Source organism: Sander lucioperca, chromosome 18 (assembly GCF_008315115.2).
Source record: "Sander lucioperca isolate FBNREF2018 chromosome 18, SLUC_FBN_1.2, whole genome shotgun sequence".
Lineage (NCBI taxonomy): Eukaryota > Metazoa > Chordata > Actinopteri > Perciformes > Percidae > Sander > Sander lucioperca.
Genome location: NC_050190.1, coordinates 19,821,107 through 19,840,326, shown reverse-complemented (window position 1 = coordinate 19,840,326; position 19,220 = coordinate 19,821,107). Strand labels below are relative to the sequence as shown.

Here is a 19,220-nt window from a genome sequence, read left to right as displayed (position 1 = left end):
GTCACAAAACTGTTGAGATGTATTTTATTGTTCAAGAGAGGTGATCAAGAGGCAAAGTGATGTTCCCTCCCTGAGGTTCTAGTTAATATATTGATCAACAAGGAAATAAGATTTAGATTTCTTAAATGTTAGTTTGTTTTTATAATCCTAAATATTATGACTAAATAAGAAACAGGTAAAAATGTTGGTTACTTACCCCTGAACAAGGCTTTTTCTAACATAACTTGTAATCCCACTAAATAATATGCTCTTACTGTAGGCAGCTTAGAATTGTGGTTTATGTTAGTAAACATACACGGTATACGTGCAGTTTAGTGTCCCAAATTATTTTCCAAAAACTGAGTGTCCCAAATGATGAGGGTCTTACTTGAGACAGGTTAGTTTATTATTTTCCAAAAACTGAGTGTCCGAAAGCTACCATAAAGCTACCATCTGCGGAATTATGACTGAACGCCTCTAAGTCAGAATCCCTCCCAGACGTATGCGATACCCATGCGCCTAAGTGCTTCGGTTGGTCTGGAGTAGCCCGGGCCCTCAGGTCCGGGTGAGCAGAGCCGTTCGTGACTGGGTCGGGGTGCGGCCGGAAAAGCGCCGTAGTGTTTATAAAACGAGTTTTGAGGGGTGGGGGTTGGGCAAGTAGGCTTATCATGATTTCTTTAGGCTACACTGTAAATTGTGGCACATTTGCAACAAAATTACTTAATAAATGACTTTTTGAGCGGCAAACTTGTCACGCGCACATTAATTAGGCCTACTATAAAACACCCGTTAAACAACACAGGTGGTTTAGCAGGTTCATTATTAAGGACATTGTATGGGGGAATTTGGGACACCAAACTGCACATAGAATCTTCCATAGGGAATTTGGGACACTAAACTGCACGTATACCGACATACACAATGTTTAATCATAGAGAACCTTACACTTTTGCTCTTTTGTTTTTGCTTTTGGAAAGGTAAGTCTTGAGATACCGAATATTGCTCTTCAAGCACCATGCAAATCACTTTAACATGTGAAGAAATCAGAAGCTTACATTCCCGCCGTTTCTAGCTACCGTTACTATGCTGTGATTTGGCAATCATTGTTTAGGGTAGGGTTTTAGTGAGGTCAATCAGTGCGTTTACATGCACAGCAGTAACCAAGCTATGGTCTTACCCCGGTTAAGTGAATAACCGGGTTATGCCAGTTCTCCCCGTATACTTGAGCGGGGAAGAAGAGAATGACAGGAGTAACTCCACCTTCGGTACAGTAGGTGGCGCTCTGCCAACGCACAACGCTTTTTCTTCCGGTTGACCTATGTCAACAACACGCAGACTAATCAGTAAATTAGTAAAATTTAACAACTTAAAGTGATGGTTCGGAGTAATTTCACCCTAGGCTGCTTTGCACCTTTAACCTGACTCCGCCAGATGGATTTGCTCGGCATATCCATCTGAGAACTTTTGGGAAGGGGCGAAAATACTGGTTAGCTGATTGGATAAACCATCTGTCTATCACTACATATGTTGATGATAGACGGGCCAAATCAACCAATCAGATCAACGATATATCAAACTCTTGCCGAAACCAAGTGATGGATACTCCTCTCTGCTACTGCGACTAGATCAAGAAAATGAGGTTGCCCGTACCTATTCGTGCTTGAATACACGGACGAGGAGCTACAACTAATGGAGGAGAATTGGAGAGCTAGCTAGCAACGCTAGCTACCAGCACTAGCAGCAGAGAGTAGAAGCCATCAGACAAGTGCTATTTAAATAAACTCCTGGTGTACTTACAAACGTTCTAATGCCTCATTTTATGAGTACAGAACCTATTTGTACTACTGAAGAAGTTTGGTATCATTCCGGGCATTATTAGTGGGGTAATTTACGAGATACACTATTGGATCCATTAATGCTAACTCGCCAAATGTTAGACCAAGGGAAAAAAAGCTTATGGGGGGTTGTTTGGCTCAAGGTAATGGTGCAAAGGACCCTAGGGTGAAATTACTCCGAACCATCACTTTAATGTTTAATTTACACATTATCTCAGCATAGGACAGCACAGTTCAGTTCAGTTCAGTTCAATTTTATTTATATAGCACGTTCAAAAACAACCATAGTTGACCAAAGTGCTTAACAAAGTTCAAAATCAAAGAGATAATATACACAAACAATACACAGTATACAATACAAAATAACCAACAGCACAACAACAAGGTCAAGATATCAAAGCTCAACTTGATTTGAAAGCCAATGCATAGTAATGGGTCTTAAGCAAGGACTTGAATGTTTCAATGGTCTGAGCTGTTCTTACATTAATAGGTAGACCATTCCAGAGGTTTGGAGCAGCCACTGCAAAGGCTCAGTCACCTTTATTTTTTAACCTGGATCTGGGCACATCGAGGAGCATCTGATTGGAAGACCTCAGTGCTCTGACAGGTGTGTGGACATGTAAAAGCTCTGATAAATAAGGCGACAACCCATTTAAGATCTTGAAAACAATTAATACAATTTTACATTTGATCCTGAAACAAACAGGAAGCCAGTGGAGCGTGGCCAAAACCGGTGTGATGTGGTCGCACTTTTTAGTCCCAGTTAAAAGTCGAGCTGCTGCGTTCTGGACTAACTGTAACCGACAAAGGGATGACTGATCCAATCCAACATACAAAGAGTTACAGTAATCTAAACGGGACGTAATAAATGCAACTCTTAGAAGGGCAGTTTCAGTACTGTGGCGGGGCTTAAAACCAGACTGGAACTTTTCATAAATACTAAAAACATCTAAAAATGATTGTAGTTGATTAAAAACAACCTTCTCCAAGATTTTAGATAAGAAGGGAAGTTTAGAAATAGGTCTAAAATTAGACAAAACTGAAGGATCCAGATTTTTCTTTTTTAAAAGTGGTTGCACGACAGCATGTTTAAAAGCAGCTGGAACACACCCTGAGCTGAGAGATGTGTTAACCAAGGATAAAATACTGGACAGTGTTCTCACCAGATGACGGAAAACTTGTTCAGCTAATAACTTTGTTAGCTAGCTAGCTAGCTAACTAACATTAACATTAGCCGGAGGCTGCTCAGTCCCTCCACTTTTTTGCTAAGACACAGCGTTGACAGCCCCAGAGATGGACAATCGGTTTAGCCATCTCCCGATGTCCACTGCTGCCTCGGCAGAAAGTAAAACCGATGGACCGCAGCCTTTTTGCTGCCAATGGCCCGCTGATTCGGGTAACGCTGTTTTGTTGTATGGTGTCATAGCAACGACTACGACTCACAGCACGCTGACGGAGTATATCTGGTTCAAAAACTATCCAGCGGAGTAGGGAGGGCAGTTGAAGCATGTGCAGACGCTTAAACTTATCATAGCCTGGTTAAGGTGTATACATGGAGTAATAACCCGGTTACTGAAGGAGTTCTCTACCTCTATAATGAGAACTCTGATTTTAACCGGGGTGGGGTGTTTACATGGCGTTTGAGAGATCGGGGTAAAGCCTTAACCTGAATATAATTGTTTTTTTAAACTGCATGTAAACGCACTGACTGAAGAGTTTTACTCTCAGCTAATCTGCTTCATGAAGACTGTGTTGGTGTGGTGGTGTCAGATGTCATTGTTATTGGCCTGTCAACATAAACAAACAACCCCACAACTGTCAGATTTTGAATCAAATGTTGCTCAATTCTGATTGGTGCACACCCTGCCCACTTCAAACCAGTCAGAAGAACGAAAGCTGATTAAGAAAACATGTTGGATGCAGATTTATCATTGTCCTCTACCGATATTCAGGACTTTTCCTTTAATTTGTTAAACTTTACTTACAAGTTGAAATTGAATTGAATTCCACTTTCAGTTGAGAGTGCTGTTAGTTTGCATGACTTGCATAAATGTTATTGGAATAAAACCTGTAAAGGCTGTTTATGTAACATAATTTTGCCTTAGCAGAAGAGGAGCCACAGTTTGAAGAAATATGCTGCAGACCAGTGAATGTTACTTTGCAGGTGGCCCTGGCAGGTATATATCTAAAATGTGCATATTGGAGCTGAGGTAGCCTGCCTCCACCTCCTCCGCACCTCAGCTACTACTCTCTCAACAACACCCCCCTCCGCACACACACACACACACATATTCACTCCCTCCTGCTCTCTTTTTACTCCAGTCTGGATCTTTTATCCTCGCCCTGCCCTCTCTGTCACATTGGCTCTGGACTGTTATAGAAACAGCTTGTGATCCAAACCCCTCTCCTGTTCTCCTCAGTTACATTAATGCCACATACTTTTGGAGTGCTCAACCATATTTTTAGACTGGCATAGACAGGGCCGATAATGATGCCAGCCATCAATAGTCCCATTATATAACATGAAGAGAGGGGTATGCACATGCATGGTACCTTTTTCAACTGCACACTTTTCCCATATCTGGCAGGCAGGTACAAACATTCAGATGCACAGTAAACATTGGGCTGTGTTGGACTTGTTTTTGTAGAGAAGTATACTCTTTCTACAACCCACCACCTGCTTTGTTGTCTGGCAACTTTGCAACAAAACCAAACATGGGTGTTTATTGTTTAGCCACCTGTGAAGGTTTTCCCAATACAAATCAGTTAGAAAGAAATGTGTTGCACAGAGCTGCTGTAGAAGATTTCTAAATGTGACAATTATGTAAGGTTATTGTAATCCACGTACATTTTATAGGACTTGGGAATTTAAAAGGTCTGCACGAAATCCTTGACATACCCCTAGGGACTTTATCTATTAAATAGTAAGGTTTTTAGTACAGCTGTCCATTCAGTGCCATCTGTAGTCTGTCAGCACCATGGACAGCATCACACTGGTGTTGCTTCCTCCTTTGGTCCTTCGGTATTTTTCCTCTGCCTTCAAAATGTTTTTGGATCAGAAATACCTAGGGAAGGAATCAGATCAAGTTTCATATTCTCTGTGTTGTTCTGACAGCGAGTAAAGGAGAAAGGACAGGAAATCACTGACAAAAACTGTTTGAGGTGCTGTTCAGCAGCTGTTTTTGTCACAGTGGAAACTGTATCTTAGCAGCATAGCTTCTTACTTTGCCATATTTTGTGGAACTGCTTGCTTTATATATTAGTTCTTTAGTTAGATTTTTAGTCTAGTTAATCAGAATTGTGAATTATTTACAGTTATTAAAATCTTGCTTTTGATTGTAATTTACCATGCCATCCACTGGGAGAAATCTACTGAAGCCATGAAGGATAAAACAAAACAGATGTGTTTAGGAAGTTGTAGTGTTACTAAGAGAGTTTACTGAAAGCTGAATTGATTTGAGCACTAGCAGATACAGACATCAGCCCAATTAAAATGATTGCTCAGCAAAAACAGGATTAATCTCAGCATCAGAATGGCAGTATGCACACAATGACCATGCTAACATGTTGATGTTTAGCAGGTATAATGTTTATAATCTTAGGTTAGCATTTTAGCATGCTAACGTTTGCTAATTAGTATTAAACAAAAAATAAGGCTGCTGGGAAAGTTCTGTAGGTGTTTAGTCATAAACCAAAGTATTGGAAATTTAAATACTGACCGGACGATAATGATACAGGAAAAGTAAAGTGATCACCAAAGTTATGATCATTCATCTGGATGGGGACTAAATGTCTGCACGAAATTTGATTAGTTGTTGAGCTATTTCCATTATAAACTGCTAATGTCAACCTGCTCGTGGCACTACAGGAACAGTCACGGGATCATCAAAGTCAGCAGGATTTATCCTCTGGGGATCATGAACGTCTGCACAAAACTTCATGGCAATCCATCCAAGGTGTTGAGACCATCTGGACCAAAGTAGTGGACTGACAAACCAACATTGCCATCCTTAAAGCTGCGATGCTAGTTTTGCTTAAAGTGCTCATATTATGCTAATTTTCAGGTTCATAATTGTATTTAGAGGTTGTACCAGAATATGTTTATGTGGTTTCATTTTCAGAAAACACCATATTTTTGTTGTACTGCACATTGCTGCAGCTCCTCTTTTCACCCTGTGTGTTGAGCTCTCTGTTTTAGCTACAGAGTGAGACATCTCACTTCTGTTCCATCTTTGTTGGGAGTTGCACATGCGCAGTAAGTACTGCTAGCTAGTCAGTTGCGGAGCATGAGGGAGTGCCACGCTAGCAACTAGGCGAGCATTATAACATGTGTTACAAAGTGACGCACGTTCATCACGGAAGTAAAGGCTGGACTACAATAGAGCTGTTTGGAGCAGTTTGTGAACAGTGTTTTCTGTTGGAGATGGTAAGTCCCTTTGGGATGGACTTTGGGCTTTTTCACTTTGTAAACCTATAACGTGCACAAAAAGATATACAACACAATAAAGGAAAGGGGAAAAGCCAAAATGCATAATATGAGCACTTTAAAGCAAGCAAAAATAACAAACGCATGTATTTAACTTCATAGTATAGACTTTTTAGGACTTCACCGCTTCATTTCCACCTTTACGTGCTTGATTTTCCAAAAAGCTTCCAACGCATCATTACAAATGCACAAAGACACACAATGCAGCCAATGACAACACAAGGGATTTCTGAGAAACAGCTGTACTACAGTTTTACTTTGGTGTATTCTTTTCACATCAACATTGGAGCCAGGACTTGACTGAGCCAATGCTTCACAGCAACTTGCTCTAATTGACATGACCCACTGTTTGCCAGAGGAGGGGAAAAAAACAAAAAAGAAACATCACTAAACAAAGGAGATGCATTTAAAACGATGTGTTGTGGAGGCAGAACCAGGTTAGCACAAGCCTGAGAGCAAACGGGTGAAATTAGCCTAAGGAGTAAAACGGGCAGCCAGGATATACTTTCAAGTTTACAGTTTATTAAGTTACAAAAGGAAAAAGTAACAATAAATGCAAGAAAATAAATGAAGGCATATAGGTAAAGTTAATCAAATGTAATAGAACTGAACATACCTAACACTACCAATCTGACACATTAGGATGCTGACAAACAAGCCAAGTATAATGCAAGGATTGATTGCTGTGAGTTCCTCTCCGAATGAAGCCTCTTACCTAGTAGGTAATTAAGAAGTGAGCAGATGCTGGTATTGAGTGCTTTGAGTGCCTGCGAGAGGCAGTAATTGTTTTTTGTTGATTACATGGCCTTTTGACAGAAAAATGGGTCACTGCAGAATAGTGACCAAAGACTACTGGACTACTGAGAAGACCTTCCAGCACACAGTGTTACAACAAGCACAGAAGCATGGGAAAGAGTGGAAAGTTGAGACTATTTATTTACACTGTATATACTGTAACTGCATCCTCAAACTCAGGGTTGTGCTAAAAAAAAAAAAAAAAAAAAAGCCGCTAAAATGGATATTTTTCAAATGACAATGTGTAAGGTGTTGCTTGTAGTAATGAACCTACAGGAAATTATCACCTGAATCTGCAGCTCCCCTCATCTTTACAGATCTATTGCAAGTTTCAGTTCATTGTTTAGCTGTCCGGCCCATAACTTTACTCTTTTAGTTCACTATCACTGCTCTCATAGCACCGTTTTCGGCCGCAGCAGGCAACTGTTTTCAAATCCACTGTACAATACTGCTCAGCACCAAACAGCAGACAGACACAGTGAGCGACCAGCCACAATGGCTGCCATTTAGCAAAAGTCACATAGTCTCACTTTAATGTGTATAGTGCTTTGGCTTTTGTCTCTATTACCACATTCTCTTATTTGTCTTGATTGATCGCTTGATTGATTGGTTGGTCCTCAGTGCATTTTAATGGTTACAGTGTGCTTCCTAGGTCATGTTGTCATGAATTAGTCCATTGCTTTTACCAAGTGAAGTCATGATTAATTACAAATGATTTAACATAAATAGTGTTACTCTTACATTACTATTCAAAATACTGACCAAAAAACACTATCAATACAGAATATTTTGGCTCAAACAACTCTCGTACATGGAGCTCTTTGTTGACAGTTTGGCTTACTTTTCTTGATTAAAATTGTAAGACCCCCAGTGAGCTTTGCAGAGCCTTCCTCACATGTTAAACCTAGAAAGTAAAGTTGTCCTTGCATATGCAGTGCGAGCCACCATTGTCCTTTTCAAGGACCCTTCAGTCTCTTTACTGGCAATAATCAGCAGGGGAGAGGCTGTGTGGTTTGCTTTTCTTGAATGCTGGCTCCATCTGCTGGTTTTAACCTCAACACTCCTTTCACCATGTGCTGCTCGGGCAACATGAACTAAATCATGAAATCAGAACATAAGTTGATGCCTCATCTCTTACAGTTGTCAATGAGAATTATACTGGGTACGTCATTATAAATGTGTTGACTGGGAGTAAAAGGTTTGTAGCGAGCACAGAAACCTCCTGCAAATCTCCTCCAGAGGTCATAAGTTCATTTCTGTGACGTACTTTCAACGTCAACACAACTGCAAGAGCCTTCACTTACATTTAGTAATGCAGAAGATTAAGACGGATAGCTCAAAGTTAAACAGGGCTGCCCCCGGTTCTTTTACTACAGTTGAACTCCTCCTAGCTGCATTGACTGTTACCCTGACAACTTTATGTCACCATGTCAGAGTTACAATATCCCTCTGTCTCAGCTTTGCTCATCTGTTCAGTTAATTACGTCTGTGCAGTGGCTCGATGGACGAAAGAAGATTTTGTGTCTTCCTCTGTAGGAAATGTCTTATGTACAGTATATTGTGTAAATTCAAAATTGTACATAACGTCTGTAAAGAGAGGGTGCATTTTGGCTATTTTTTTAGGAATTACAGATCCTCACAGTTTTACATTTTAAGGTTTAGGTCTGAGTAGAGGCTAATGATGTACTAGTAAACAGAAAAATAGTACTACAGGATGCGGTGTGTTTATGTTGGTGTGTAATTCTTCGTGACACTGTCATGTTCATGTTTGTGTACCTGGCAGGATAAGAGGCCCAGACAGTTTTACTGGAATGCCTATCAGCAGGCAGCTGGCTTGTTAAATACTCTCCAGAGATTTGGTTTCGCCAGACATATGGCAGAAATGTGTCTTTGACTCAAAGATGACAACAATAGTTTAAGTTGTTGCCCTTCAAATGAGCAGTTGAGTCATAATAATAAGAAATGTTCACGTTTTAGGGAACAAAGGGCATTTTTATTCGTGACAGTTACTAAAGCAGCGAACACATTGTCCCGAAATCATTTCAATTCACAAAGTTTTGGAGGGTTTAATGCACAAAGACATGCAGAATCCATAACAAGAATGTTCCCCAGTCTATCAAGTGGCATGGGAGGAGGAATATTCTTGAATCTGGAAGAAGTCAGAGAAGCCACAGTTATGCAGCGAGCTGGGCTGTGGCCTCCGTCTTGCGGCAGATCCTCCCCCTCGTCTGGAAGCTGTTGAGTTCTCTTCCAGATGTGGCCGCCTGATTCTTTTAATGATACACTGTTGCAGACAGAGCATAACAAAAATGGGGGTCAAAAAACTACAAAAACAAAACTCCATGAGAAGTAGGGATGAAAAGGAAGCTTGTTTGTGTACTTTTACTTTTGGGTACAATCTAAAATGAGGACTTCTACTTTAACTTAAGTGGATTTTATTGGACTTTTGGAGAGGCAAGAACTATAGTATACATTTATGCTATTATTGCACAATCAGGAGGATGTCCCAGTTTTGCTCTGAAGCTATTTTCCCTATAAGACAATCTATAAGAAAACCTTTTCATAAAGAAATGATTATCTTTGGACCTTACTAAAATGGAGAGATTGGTTAGAGATAGGTATTCATATTGAAATGGTTATAATCAGGATAACACACTGGGCCTTTCATGAAGAATAACTGCTACTGAAAGTAGTCTTCAAAAGAGCTACTTTTACATGTTTTCAGCGTAAGCATCCTGTTTGAGTAACATTTAAGTAAAGGAACAACAGCGTAGATCTTTCCCCTGGCATGTTCTCCAAAAAAAATCAAAAAGTAAAGCAGGAATTTCCTTGATGGGACATCTGGGACTTGCAGGCTGATTTGTTCCCCCCTCTCACATTCACAGTTTGAAAAATGCCAGTTGCTTACACAGCAGGTGTCTTTGACTTGGTCATCCTCCAGAGAGAACAGGTTGCACAGCTGTCTGGCACACACACATACATACACACACACATATGTGCACACACAAGCAAGAGAAGAGAGAGAAAGAGGCACTTAATGAAAGATAGCAAACAACTCCTTTACTCAAGTGAACTCTGGGTTCCTGTTGGACAGCTCTGGCAGGGAGATGCTCCCGCTGTGTCTTTTGTATGTCCAAGTGGATCAAACAAAAGCTTATTGAGGAATCTCTGGGAAGCCCAAGCTGTCGGAAAGGAATGCCCCCTCTTGTCTTGTGGCTCAGTGCTTCAGTCTTAATCAGTCACCAGAGGGGCTGGTGAGCTGGGGCCTCCTGGACCTGGCGGGCGGACAGCAACTCACTCACTCCTAACCTCACTTGCCTCAATAAAATCTATTAGCAGAACACAGAGGGGCAAAAGGCTGGTCATGATGTGATACAGATAAATCAAACTAATTGGCCCCTGTTCATGGTCCCACTGTCTAAATCCTTATGTAATCTTTCTCAATCCAGGGAATGGCCGAATATTTAAATGCTGTTCTTTTTTTTAAAAGTTTTTCATTAAAAAAATGTTTAAAGTCTATGATAAATAATAAAACATGAAGAGGCAGAGGTTCTAAAGTTAGTGGAAGTTATTTTTGCCCGGTAGAAATAATGGAAACATAAAGGGTGTGTTTACCGCTATGAGAAGGCGGAGTTTTCTCCCTGGGGTCCTGAGCCAAACTGCTGTTATGTAACTGATACACTGCTTCTCATCCTGATGTGCAGTTACAAAAAGTTTACAGGCAGCGGGTCTGCGTACATGGAGATCATCTCAGCAGTTCGTCTGCAGATCGGTAGCGGGACATTTTAAAGAAAATCGGCCCCTAGAGCTGGTTTTTAGCCAAATAACTGTCTTACAGCCGTAAACCTAATTGAAAACTGACCTTAAACAGACTGCCATGGATCATTGCTGGTTAATGTTCAACTCTGAAAGCTCTTGGTGTGCCTGAAGAGGAATTTGGAAATGAGACTATCTGCATTTAGATTGTGAAAGCAGCCAGACGGGCGGACATGGGCAGCGGGACAAGCCGAGGGAAGAAAGTTGCACCTGCGTGTGGCAGCGAAGTGAACGTGACCAAAACAACTGGCGGTGTCACTTCACCCAAACAGGACAGCCGTCCATTCAAGCCTCTCAAAATCCATGCAATTTTGCGCAACACGCGCAACCGTGCGCAACCGGACTGCCACAGCGAGGGGCACGACTCTGACTTTTCTCGGGAGGACGATGACATTGATGGAGAGATGGACACAGTGCTTGCGGATTACGAGGAGCGAGGGAGAGCTTCCGTGAAGACAAACCCTCCTAAGAAGACGATCGTCAGATCCAAAACATACGGACTGTGCCATTTTGGTCGGGAGGATGACGAGGACTTCAGCTCAGCTCCTCGGTCCCGAGCCGAGGAGCCACGTGGCTCACACGGTGGATCAAGAGATGTAAACAAAATGAGCAATGATGCTTTCACACACTCTAAAAAACACACACCGGCGTGCCCCAGTCAGCACAGTGTAAGGACTATTTGATCATTATTATTGGATGATTTATCTGATTGTTTTTGTAACATGTTATTATAGCATATGGTTTTTTGAATAGCAATAAGTCTCAAGAATTGTTCAGTGCTAAGATGGAAACACATGATATCTCTTCTCTCCTCTCTGGTTTATGTCACTCCTCCTCTCAGGGCTTTTTGACAAGAGGGGCTTTGTTGGAAGCTGTTCCCACATCAGAAAAACAATCGTAAGTAGACAGCTCTAATAAATAATGGATTTCCGAGTCAGTGGAGTAGTAAAAGCCGAGCAGAGCCAGATCAAATTAACCTTAAAGGGATCGAACTACCAACCCATTATTCTCAGGGCAGATCAGATTAGTCAGACAGACACAAACATGTGTCTGTCGTTGCAGCTTTGTTCGAGTGGAGTGTGAAAACCGGAAGCACAACTAAGAAAACATTTCCATAACGTGCCTTAAGCACAACTAGGCAGAATATATTTCACACCACTAGTCCTTTATAGCCCTTTAGAGCATCATATTAATTGGAAATTCATCAGTTGATTGATGTTGTGGGTTGATTTATTCAAAAAAAATAATACATCTAGTGTGAAATTAACATAAAAATATAAAGTATCAGTGTTTTCTTTATTACCATATTGCTGACATGTTTCTCCACTCTCCCCAGGACTTTTGGCAGCTGCCATAGCTCCTCTCTCACCATGCCAATCACCATGTACGATGGGTCAGAAGAAGAGCTGATGGACACTATTGAGAAAGAGTTTAGTTGACCCCCAGCTGAGAGTGCTGCAGCAAAGTTGTTGTCCTTCTCAGCTGTCCTCATGGCACACAGCAGTTTGCAGAGGACATTTAAAAAAAAAAAAAAAAAAAAAGAGAAAGGGAAGCAGGGTTTCTTTTGACAATTTTCTGCCACTAAGAAAGGCTACATTCACTGTATTTAAGCAGGATTTCCAGGATACATTTAACATGGTTTGTGTTAAATTTAAACTGCTGCACTCCAAGCCTTCGCATTTACCCAAGTCTTATTTAACTACATGAAGCAGTGTAATCGCAGAGTTATAACACCAACTTGAACGGGTGCCAGGAGGTTCTCCTCACAGACCAAGTCAGTGAACTGAGAGAAGCCTCCTTGGTTTGTTATCTGCAGTGGTAAGGTGTCACTGTCCCTCCCTCAACGCTGCTGGACTCCCGCAGAGCACATGCCTACTTATAGTTACCTATTATGTTCTTTACTTTAACTTGTCTGTTAATAGGAAAAGGAGAGAGCACTGATATTTCTCTGGTTGCTAAAACTGAAATCTAGCAGTAAAGGCACATTCTTGTGGCCATGCTATATGCATAAAATAACATTTTCACCAGCAGTTTTGTGCGTGCAGCGCAGTGTATATGTAGGATATAGTTTTTCTTGAGTGGCAACCCTGCAAAGGTATGAGCTGGGATTGTTTATTTAAGGTTTCCTTCCTGACCACAGTTCCTGCACTTTTCCACCCTTATGAAGAAGGAATGTGTGGCAGCAGAGACTTTCAGTCAGGCTGTTTGACCCTGCTGTGTTTCAGCCACATTCAAACCTAAAGGCCTGCTGCCACTTAGTGGTGGAACACAGTAGTTGTGTGCATGAACACATACTTGAACACTGATGTGAATACTGTATGTGTCAACAAACTGCACTGTTTTAACGAAAGGTGAATTTCAACCAGAAATGTAGAAGAAGAGTTTTAATAAAAAATGATTATTGCTTTATATTTGATCATGTGTGAAGTTTCTGGGAGAATCGATATGCATGTGTTGACTTAGTTGGCCAATACTTAAAATACCTGTCTAGTCTAATAATCCACATCAGGCAAAAACAGTTTGATAGGCCATTTAATCATCACATAACAGTTTGTAAGTGTGTTTTAGCAAGCAGACTGTACAAAATAAAATGTGCATCTCTAAAACAAAATATAACACCTTAAATTATTTTGCACAATATATTTAAAAAATAAAAACGCTACCGCACAGTGTGACTGACATGTTCACACTGAAGGGACTACAGTATGTAATTAAGAAATTCTATAATACTGCATTGTTTTTGGCAATTGAGACATTCTTTGAACTAATATTTGTGCTTCTTTGAAGGCCTGTAGAAAGACATCCTCCTCTGTACTGCCGTCAGTAGTTTGGGAGGCAGGAGAGAAAGCTGACTTCTTAGCATCTCATAGTTTCTTGCATTCTTTGCAATGTAATCCTCACAAATCCTGTTAGAAGAAAAATATGGTAATTTCTCATCTATTTTGGGAAAAAGATTACATAAACAAAGTAAATATAACCCTTGAATAGGAGATGATACATCGCAAGGGGTTTATCCTGATGCAATACATTTGATTTATATTATGACTTACAAAGAAATTGTCCTTTTTAACAGCAGATATTTTTCACTTGCAATAACAGGAGAAGCACCAGTGAAACAATATAATAATATCATTAATGATGGCTCTAACCAGTGCGCATATTATCAGAGCTTTGGAACCAACACAGCAAAATTAAAATTTGTAGCCATCGTTAATTAATGTTACTAATTTGAACTATGTTTGACAAGACAGAATGCACTATTTTAGCTATACAATTATTTGAATTTTCTTTCTGTGATTGTATATATAAATTATATTTTTGAGATTTGTTAAATATAACAGTGTTTTACCTGAATAGAGAATATGGCTGTGTTTGGAAAACAAGTGCATCATTGCAGTGACCCTGAAAAACAATATGCAAGGTGTGTAAAGGTCCACTGTGCCTGTGTTAATGTGAATTCAGCAGTTAGTATTAGTTTGTCGTGATGATATCAGGCCTGTAAAGTTAGAATAATTTCACATGTCTTTTTCAGCTTCTAAAGTGTATCTGTCATACTTACGGTGTCGACAAGGAGGATGTAGTCGCAACTTCCACCAAACACAATCACATCAGAGTCTTTGCCTGGACATGCTGTGTGCCACAACCTTAGACCAGAGAAATTATGCTATTTAAAATGTATCCACAATTTACAGTAACAATCTGTTAAGTTTGCAAATATTCATTAATTGCTACCTAGGTTTATTCTTAAAGGGATGCTCGACTTCTCTCCATTTCTTTGTTTCAACATCAAGCAACCACCCATCACCTGATTGAGAAAAATATGTGAGACCATAAAATGACCAAAAGAACAAGGAGAATAAAAGTGAAGAAGTGGGTACATTTTCTTACTCATTGGTTTGCAGTCTACACTGAGACCTCCAAACAGGAACAAGGCGCCGTCTGATACAGCTGTGAGCGTATGCCACGATCTGCCCACAGGAGTGGTGGACACTGGGATTCTGGAAAACATAATTTTGCACTATGTTGTCAAAGACAAACCTGGCAACAGATTAGGCCGCTTTAAATATCAATGACAATGTTAGGAATAGAAGTCATTTGGGCACACTTCCCATACGTACATTTCTGACCACTTCCATGATTGAAAGTCTAGGCAGTGAATGTCACTCGTCCTGGTTTCCTGCATTTAAAAAAAGAGGGGCACAAGTTACTAATGGCAGACTTTGTTTTGTGTATCTGATTTGTGTATCTGTGCTTTTAACTTCTTGTTGCCTACTTATGAATATATGAGAAGAACTGAAAACCATGTAGAGCTCCCACCATGACTCTGCCTCCACAAATGTATCCTCTACATCCCATTGTGGCACTGGCGTGGGCGGCCCTGGGGGCTGGAGCACGGCCCTGCACACAACAACTGTCACTGTAAAATCATCTGAGAATTTTGAAATTGTCTTAACAGATTTCCAAAACTGTCAAACTTCCCTTGTTTCTCATATCACTAATAAGAATCTTTGCATTGCATTCAGTGTATAAAAGCATGAATCACACTGACTCACATTGGTTTGTGGTTCACTCCAACTCGCTTGCATGGGGTCAAATATATGAACCTCGTTGTTCCATCCCCAGAGGACATCCTCCACCTGAAAACAAAATTTTAAAATACAATGATTCCTATTTTTATGAAGCAATTTAAGGGTATTCTTGTTCAGTACCAGTCATTTAACAATTGTGTCACCAGATGCTGAAATTTCTCACTTTCCGACCTGACACATTTTAGAACAAAATTTCATTGAAATGCAGGAAAAAATAACAAGAACTCTAAATTACTGAATATGTGTCACTGATGTTGTTTTGAAAATATATTCAATGCCTACACTGCACTATTGGGATAGCAAACCATGGATGTAGTTGTAGCAAACATCTATGGACACCTATGACAGATTTATAGTCAATAAAAAACATTACCCATGATGCTTCATCCACAATGAAGCTTCTGTTTCTGCTATCGACATTAGTCAGCAGTTTGTGACCATATCCTCCAAAGTAGATGATCCTGGAGAACATTAAACAAAAATGATTACAATTACTATCATGCAAGCGCAGACAAAATACCACTTGGATGTTTAGTCATTACAGCAACAATGATTAAAGAACAAAGCAAAAAATGCTAGCAAGGATATGAAAAATGTAAGATTATGGCTTTTAATTTACTGAGACAAAGAAAGGGGGAATGGAATGTATAACATCAACATACAACCACAGTTGGGTACAGGTGCAGGACAAAACAGCAACAAAGGAAAAGGAGAGGCTGTCCACACACTGAAATGTTCATGCTCCCAAGTTTTTTTAGTGCAACGTTTTGACCTGCAAGGTCTTCGTCAGGCAAACTCTTGAAAATATCAGTGTGCGGACAGCCTCTTCTTTTCTTATATCAAAAATAAATCCACACATGGAAACAATCAGTATGCAACTGAAAAAAAAACATGGAGAAAGGATACAGAAGCCAAATTTATAGCACACAACTACCCATTCCCATAAAGTCAGTGTCCAACCCTCCAAATTTTTTTCCAGTAATAATGAAGCAGTAGTTTATAAAGTTACAACCACAACTTGCCCAGCAGTGCATTATGCAGTCATACAGTCCTGGAAATAGAAGTCAGTAAAAATTCAAATTTTCATAGTGCTTACTGTCCATTGTAAACCCAGCAGGACAGTTTGTCTCGAGGTGAAGGAGCAGAACCGGTCTCATGTATGATCTTCCTCCACGTGTATTTACCGTCTGTCAGGTTGACACAATAGATCTGTTTGAAGTCAAACACTGATCACTTCTTCATGTCAACATTGCTCAGTCTAAGCTGTGACCTTTGGGTGTGTTCACACTGATTTATTGCGTCAGTGTACTCACACCCTACAGGATATTTTACACATACTTCGGTGTTCATAGTTATTATTTAATCACAGAAAAAACAATTTAAAAAGCATGTAGTTTATGCAGAGTAAACCATAATTAAGGTGTCATGAGCTGTGTGGAGCATCAGTTATCAGCCTCACCTGATTGGTCTGTCCATTGTCATTACAACCTCCAAATATGTACAAGTGTCCATTCAGAGAGCAGCCGCAGGTCCCGGACATAGAGGGAGGGACTTCCCCTGACATGTGAAACACTTCCCTTCAAAAACAGAGTGTAGAAAATGTGGATAAACTACTCACATTCACTTATTTAATGACACTTTTTTTACAATGCCAACTATTCAGCAGAAAGCTTCTGGCAAGTGCTTGTCATTCTTAACATGTGACATGACTGGGTTGTGTCAGAATTAGTAGGGAAATCACCAGAAAGCTGTCAAAACAAAGTCATTTGTCATTTTCCTTTTCTTTGTTTTGACCACAAACAGGCACATTTGGAAGTTTTTAATATTCTTACCATACACCTCGTTCTAAGTCATACACCCAGATTTCATCATTGGGAAGGAACACTTCATTGTCAGCAATTGACTGTAGAGAATACAACATGTCTATTATTATTCCAAAAAAAATGTGTAGTAGCAATACGTAAATCTGTCATAGCTACAGAAATATAGCCTGTCAATACAAAAGAAAATAATTATGACCAATGCAAAAGCATGTAAGTAAAATTCTGAAAATGTACTCTAAACCACATCAGCATGCTAACTGATGGTTTGCTCAGTTTTGTTTATTTACTTATACATAGCCTGTATGTTTTGTAGTGTGTGTATATATGTATTGCACAAACGTGGTGGAGGAAGTAGTCAGATATTTTACTCAAGTAAATGTAGTAACACCACCTCGTAAAAAATACTCTGTGACAAGTAAAAGTTCTACATTTAAAATGTTAGTACAAGTACAGAAGTATTATCTGCATTGTACATTAAGTATCAAAAGTAAAAGTACTTGTTATGCATAATGACCCGGGCCATTTCATTATATTTATTCCATTACAGTATTATTATTGACGTATTATCAATAATGCACCAACAAGCAGCATCTTGTAGTGTTATCTGTAACCATGGATCATATTTCACAAGCTGATCATATGTTTTCAGTAACATTTTAATCAGAAAGTTAAAAAAAAAAAAACATAAATGTAGTGGAGTAAAAAGTGCAATATTTTCATCTGAAAAGTTACTGTAGAGTAGTACTTTAAGATTACTTTAGCCAGTAAACTTGAGTAAATGTATTTATTTCCCTTACATATATGACGCAGAAATTGGCATTGAGCAAGCTGGTTAAAGAGCACGTAAAACAGCTGTTTTGGTAATGTGTGTTAGTTTGTTTTTCTCACCATGTAACCTCCCCACACATACAGCAGGGTTTCCTCCACCACAGCCGTGTGTCCGCTCCTCTCTCGGGCCACCAGCTCCGAGCAGTGCCTCTCAAATGCGGAATCCATGACTGGCTGCTATTAATAAAAAGAGAGTGAAAGAATGTGCCTTTGAGCCTAAAATAATTACAAAAAATCTACACCTAAATTCTTAGCTGCAGTTTTAATAGTAAGGAAAGTAATGTAGTATATGACCATAGTAACATAAAACAGAGTAGAGCTGACACAATAGCCTACAGGCTTTCAATTCCCTGATGTTGTAATCGGTTAAAACATAAACATTACTGAAGTATGGTATATTTGTACAAAATTGGAAGCCTGCGTAACATATCCAGAGGGCTAGCTAATGTTAGTAGCAGATACAGTCACTAACAAACGGTGTCCACATACAGTAATATGTTGAACTTTTTTTTTTTCCACAAAAACAATTATAAACATACTTGAGTGCTGCAGTACGCTTTTAGATGAGGTATAGTTGTTTTCTCATGTTGTGAACGCCACAACACAGTAGAAGAGATCGTCGTTCCACTCCACAAGCTGTCAAAAACATATGTCAAAACAGCTTTAAAAAAACGACTTCCGGCCTTTTTTTGCTTGTCAAAATAAAAGCTTTCTGCTGTTCTCCTGTTTAAGGCTATAGCTTTTAATAAATGGCAACCCAGCAGTAACTGAGCTGGGGTTCATTTTTAAAGAGTCACTCAGTGTCTGCAGGGCTCCAGCTTTATGAAGTGGGAATGTATGGAAACAGAGACCTTCAATCAGGCTCAGTTTGACCCAGCTGCTTCTCATCTGATGACAAGATTCAGCCACATTTAAACATATGCCCACTGCTGGTTAAACAATCTTTGATACAGTACTTGAACATACATTATTTTTGTTTCATGGGGTGAATGTATGTTTGCCACTGCAGCATTGCTTAACAGAGCACATTTGTAGCTTAGAGGACAGCATAAGTACAGTATCTGAATGC

The 19,220-nt window shown here is 39.8% G+C and overlaps 2 protein-coding genes across 3 annotated transcripts; one reads left to right on the top strand and one right to left on the bottom strand.

Annotated features, from left to right (window-relative positions):
• The first annotated feature begins 10,789 nt into the window (after positions 1-10,789).
• Positions 10,790-13,257, top strand: LOC116057702. Its single transcript, XM_035994807.1, has 3 exons — positions 10,790-11,579; positions 11,741-11,808; positions 12,248-13,257. Exons 1-3 carry the CDS (start codon positions 11,085-11,087, stop codon positions 12,348-12,350), a joined length of 666 nt encoding a protein of 221 aa, XP_035850700.1. The 5' UTR covers positions 10,790-11,084; the 3' UTR covers positions 12,351-13,257.
• A 168-nt stretch (positions 13,258-13,425) lies between these two features.
• LOC116057647 (kelch domain-containing protein 1) lies at positions 13,426-18,787 on the bottom strand. Of its 2 annotated transcripts, none has more exons than XM_031310210.2 (14): positions 18,691-18,787; positions 18,212-18,328; positions 17,333-17,403; positions 16,960-17,077; positions 16,597-16,709; positions 15,874-15,961; positions 15,465-15,548; positions 15,229-15,309; positions 15,030-15,088; positions 14,800-14,909; positions 14,644-14,716; positions 14,471-14,555; positions 14,261-14,313; positions 13,426-13,817 (listed from the first exon to the last, which is right to left on the bottom strand). In XM_031310210.2, exons 2-14 carry the CDS (start codon positions 18,317-18,319, stop codon positions 13,676-13,678), a joined length of 1,185 nt encoding a protein of 394 aa, XP_031166070.1. In that variant the 5' UTR covers positions 18,320-18,328; positions 18,691-18,787; the 3' UTR covers positions 13,426-13,675. The 2 variants fall into 2 exon arrangements, with proteins under 2 accessions (XP_031166070.1, XP_031166069.1); XM_031310209.2 differs by having other exon boundaries at positions 18,212-18,325; positions 18,691-18,776.
• Between the last annotated feature and the right edge of the window lie 433 nt (positions 18,788-19,220).

Bases quoted from the DNA above. Each gene is read 5' to 3' on its own strand.
- LOC116057702 (XM_035994807.1), top strand. From the start codon at position 11,085: ATGGGCAGCGGGACAAGCCGAGGGAAGAAAGTTGCACCTGCGTGTGGC. The intron at 11,580-11,740 runs GTAAGGACTATT...GGTTTATGTCAC, and splicing joins CGTGCCCCAGTCAGCACAGT to TCCTCCTCTCAGGGCTTTTT. The intron at 11,809-12,247 runs GTAAGTAGACAG...CACTCTCCCCAG, and splicing joins CCCACATCAGAAAAACAATC to GACTTTTGGCAGCTGCCATA.
- LOC116057647 (XM_031310210.2), bottom strand. From the start codon at position 18,319: ATGGATTCCGCATTTGAGAGGCACTGCTCGGAGCTGGTGGCCCGAGAG. The intron at 14,556-14,643 runs GTAGCAATTAAT...CTCTGGTCTAAG, and splicing joins CCCTTTAAGAATAAACCTAG to GTTGTGGCACACAGCATGTC. The intron at 14,314-14,470 runs GTAAGTATGACA...ATTGTTTTTCAG, and splicing joins ACATCCTCCTTGTCGACACC to GGTCACTGCAATGATGCACT.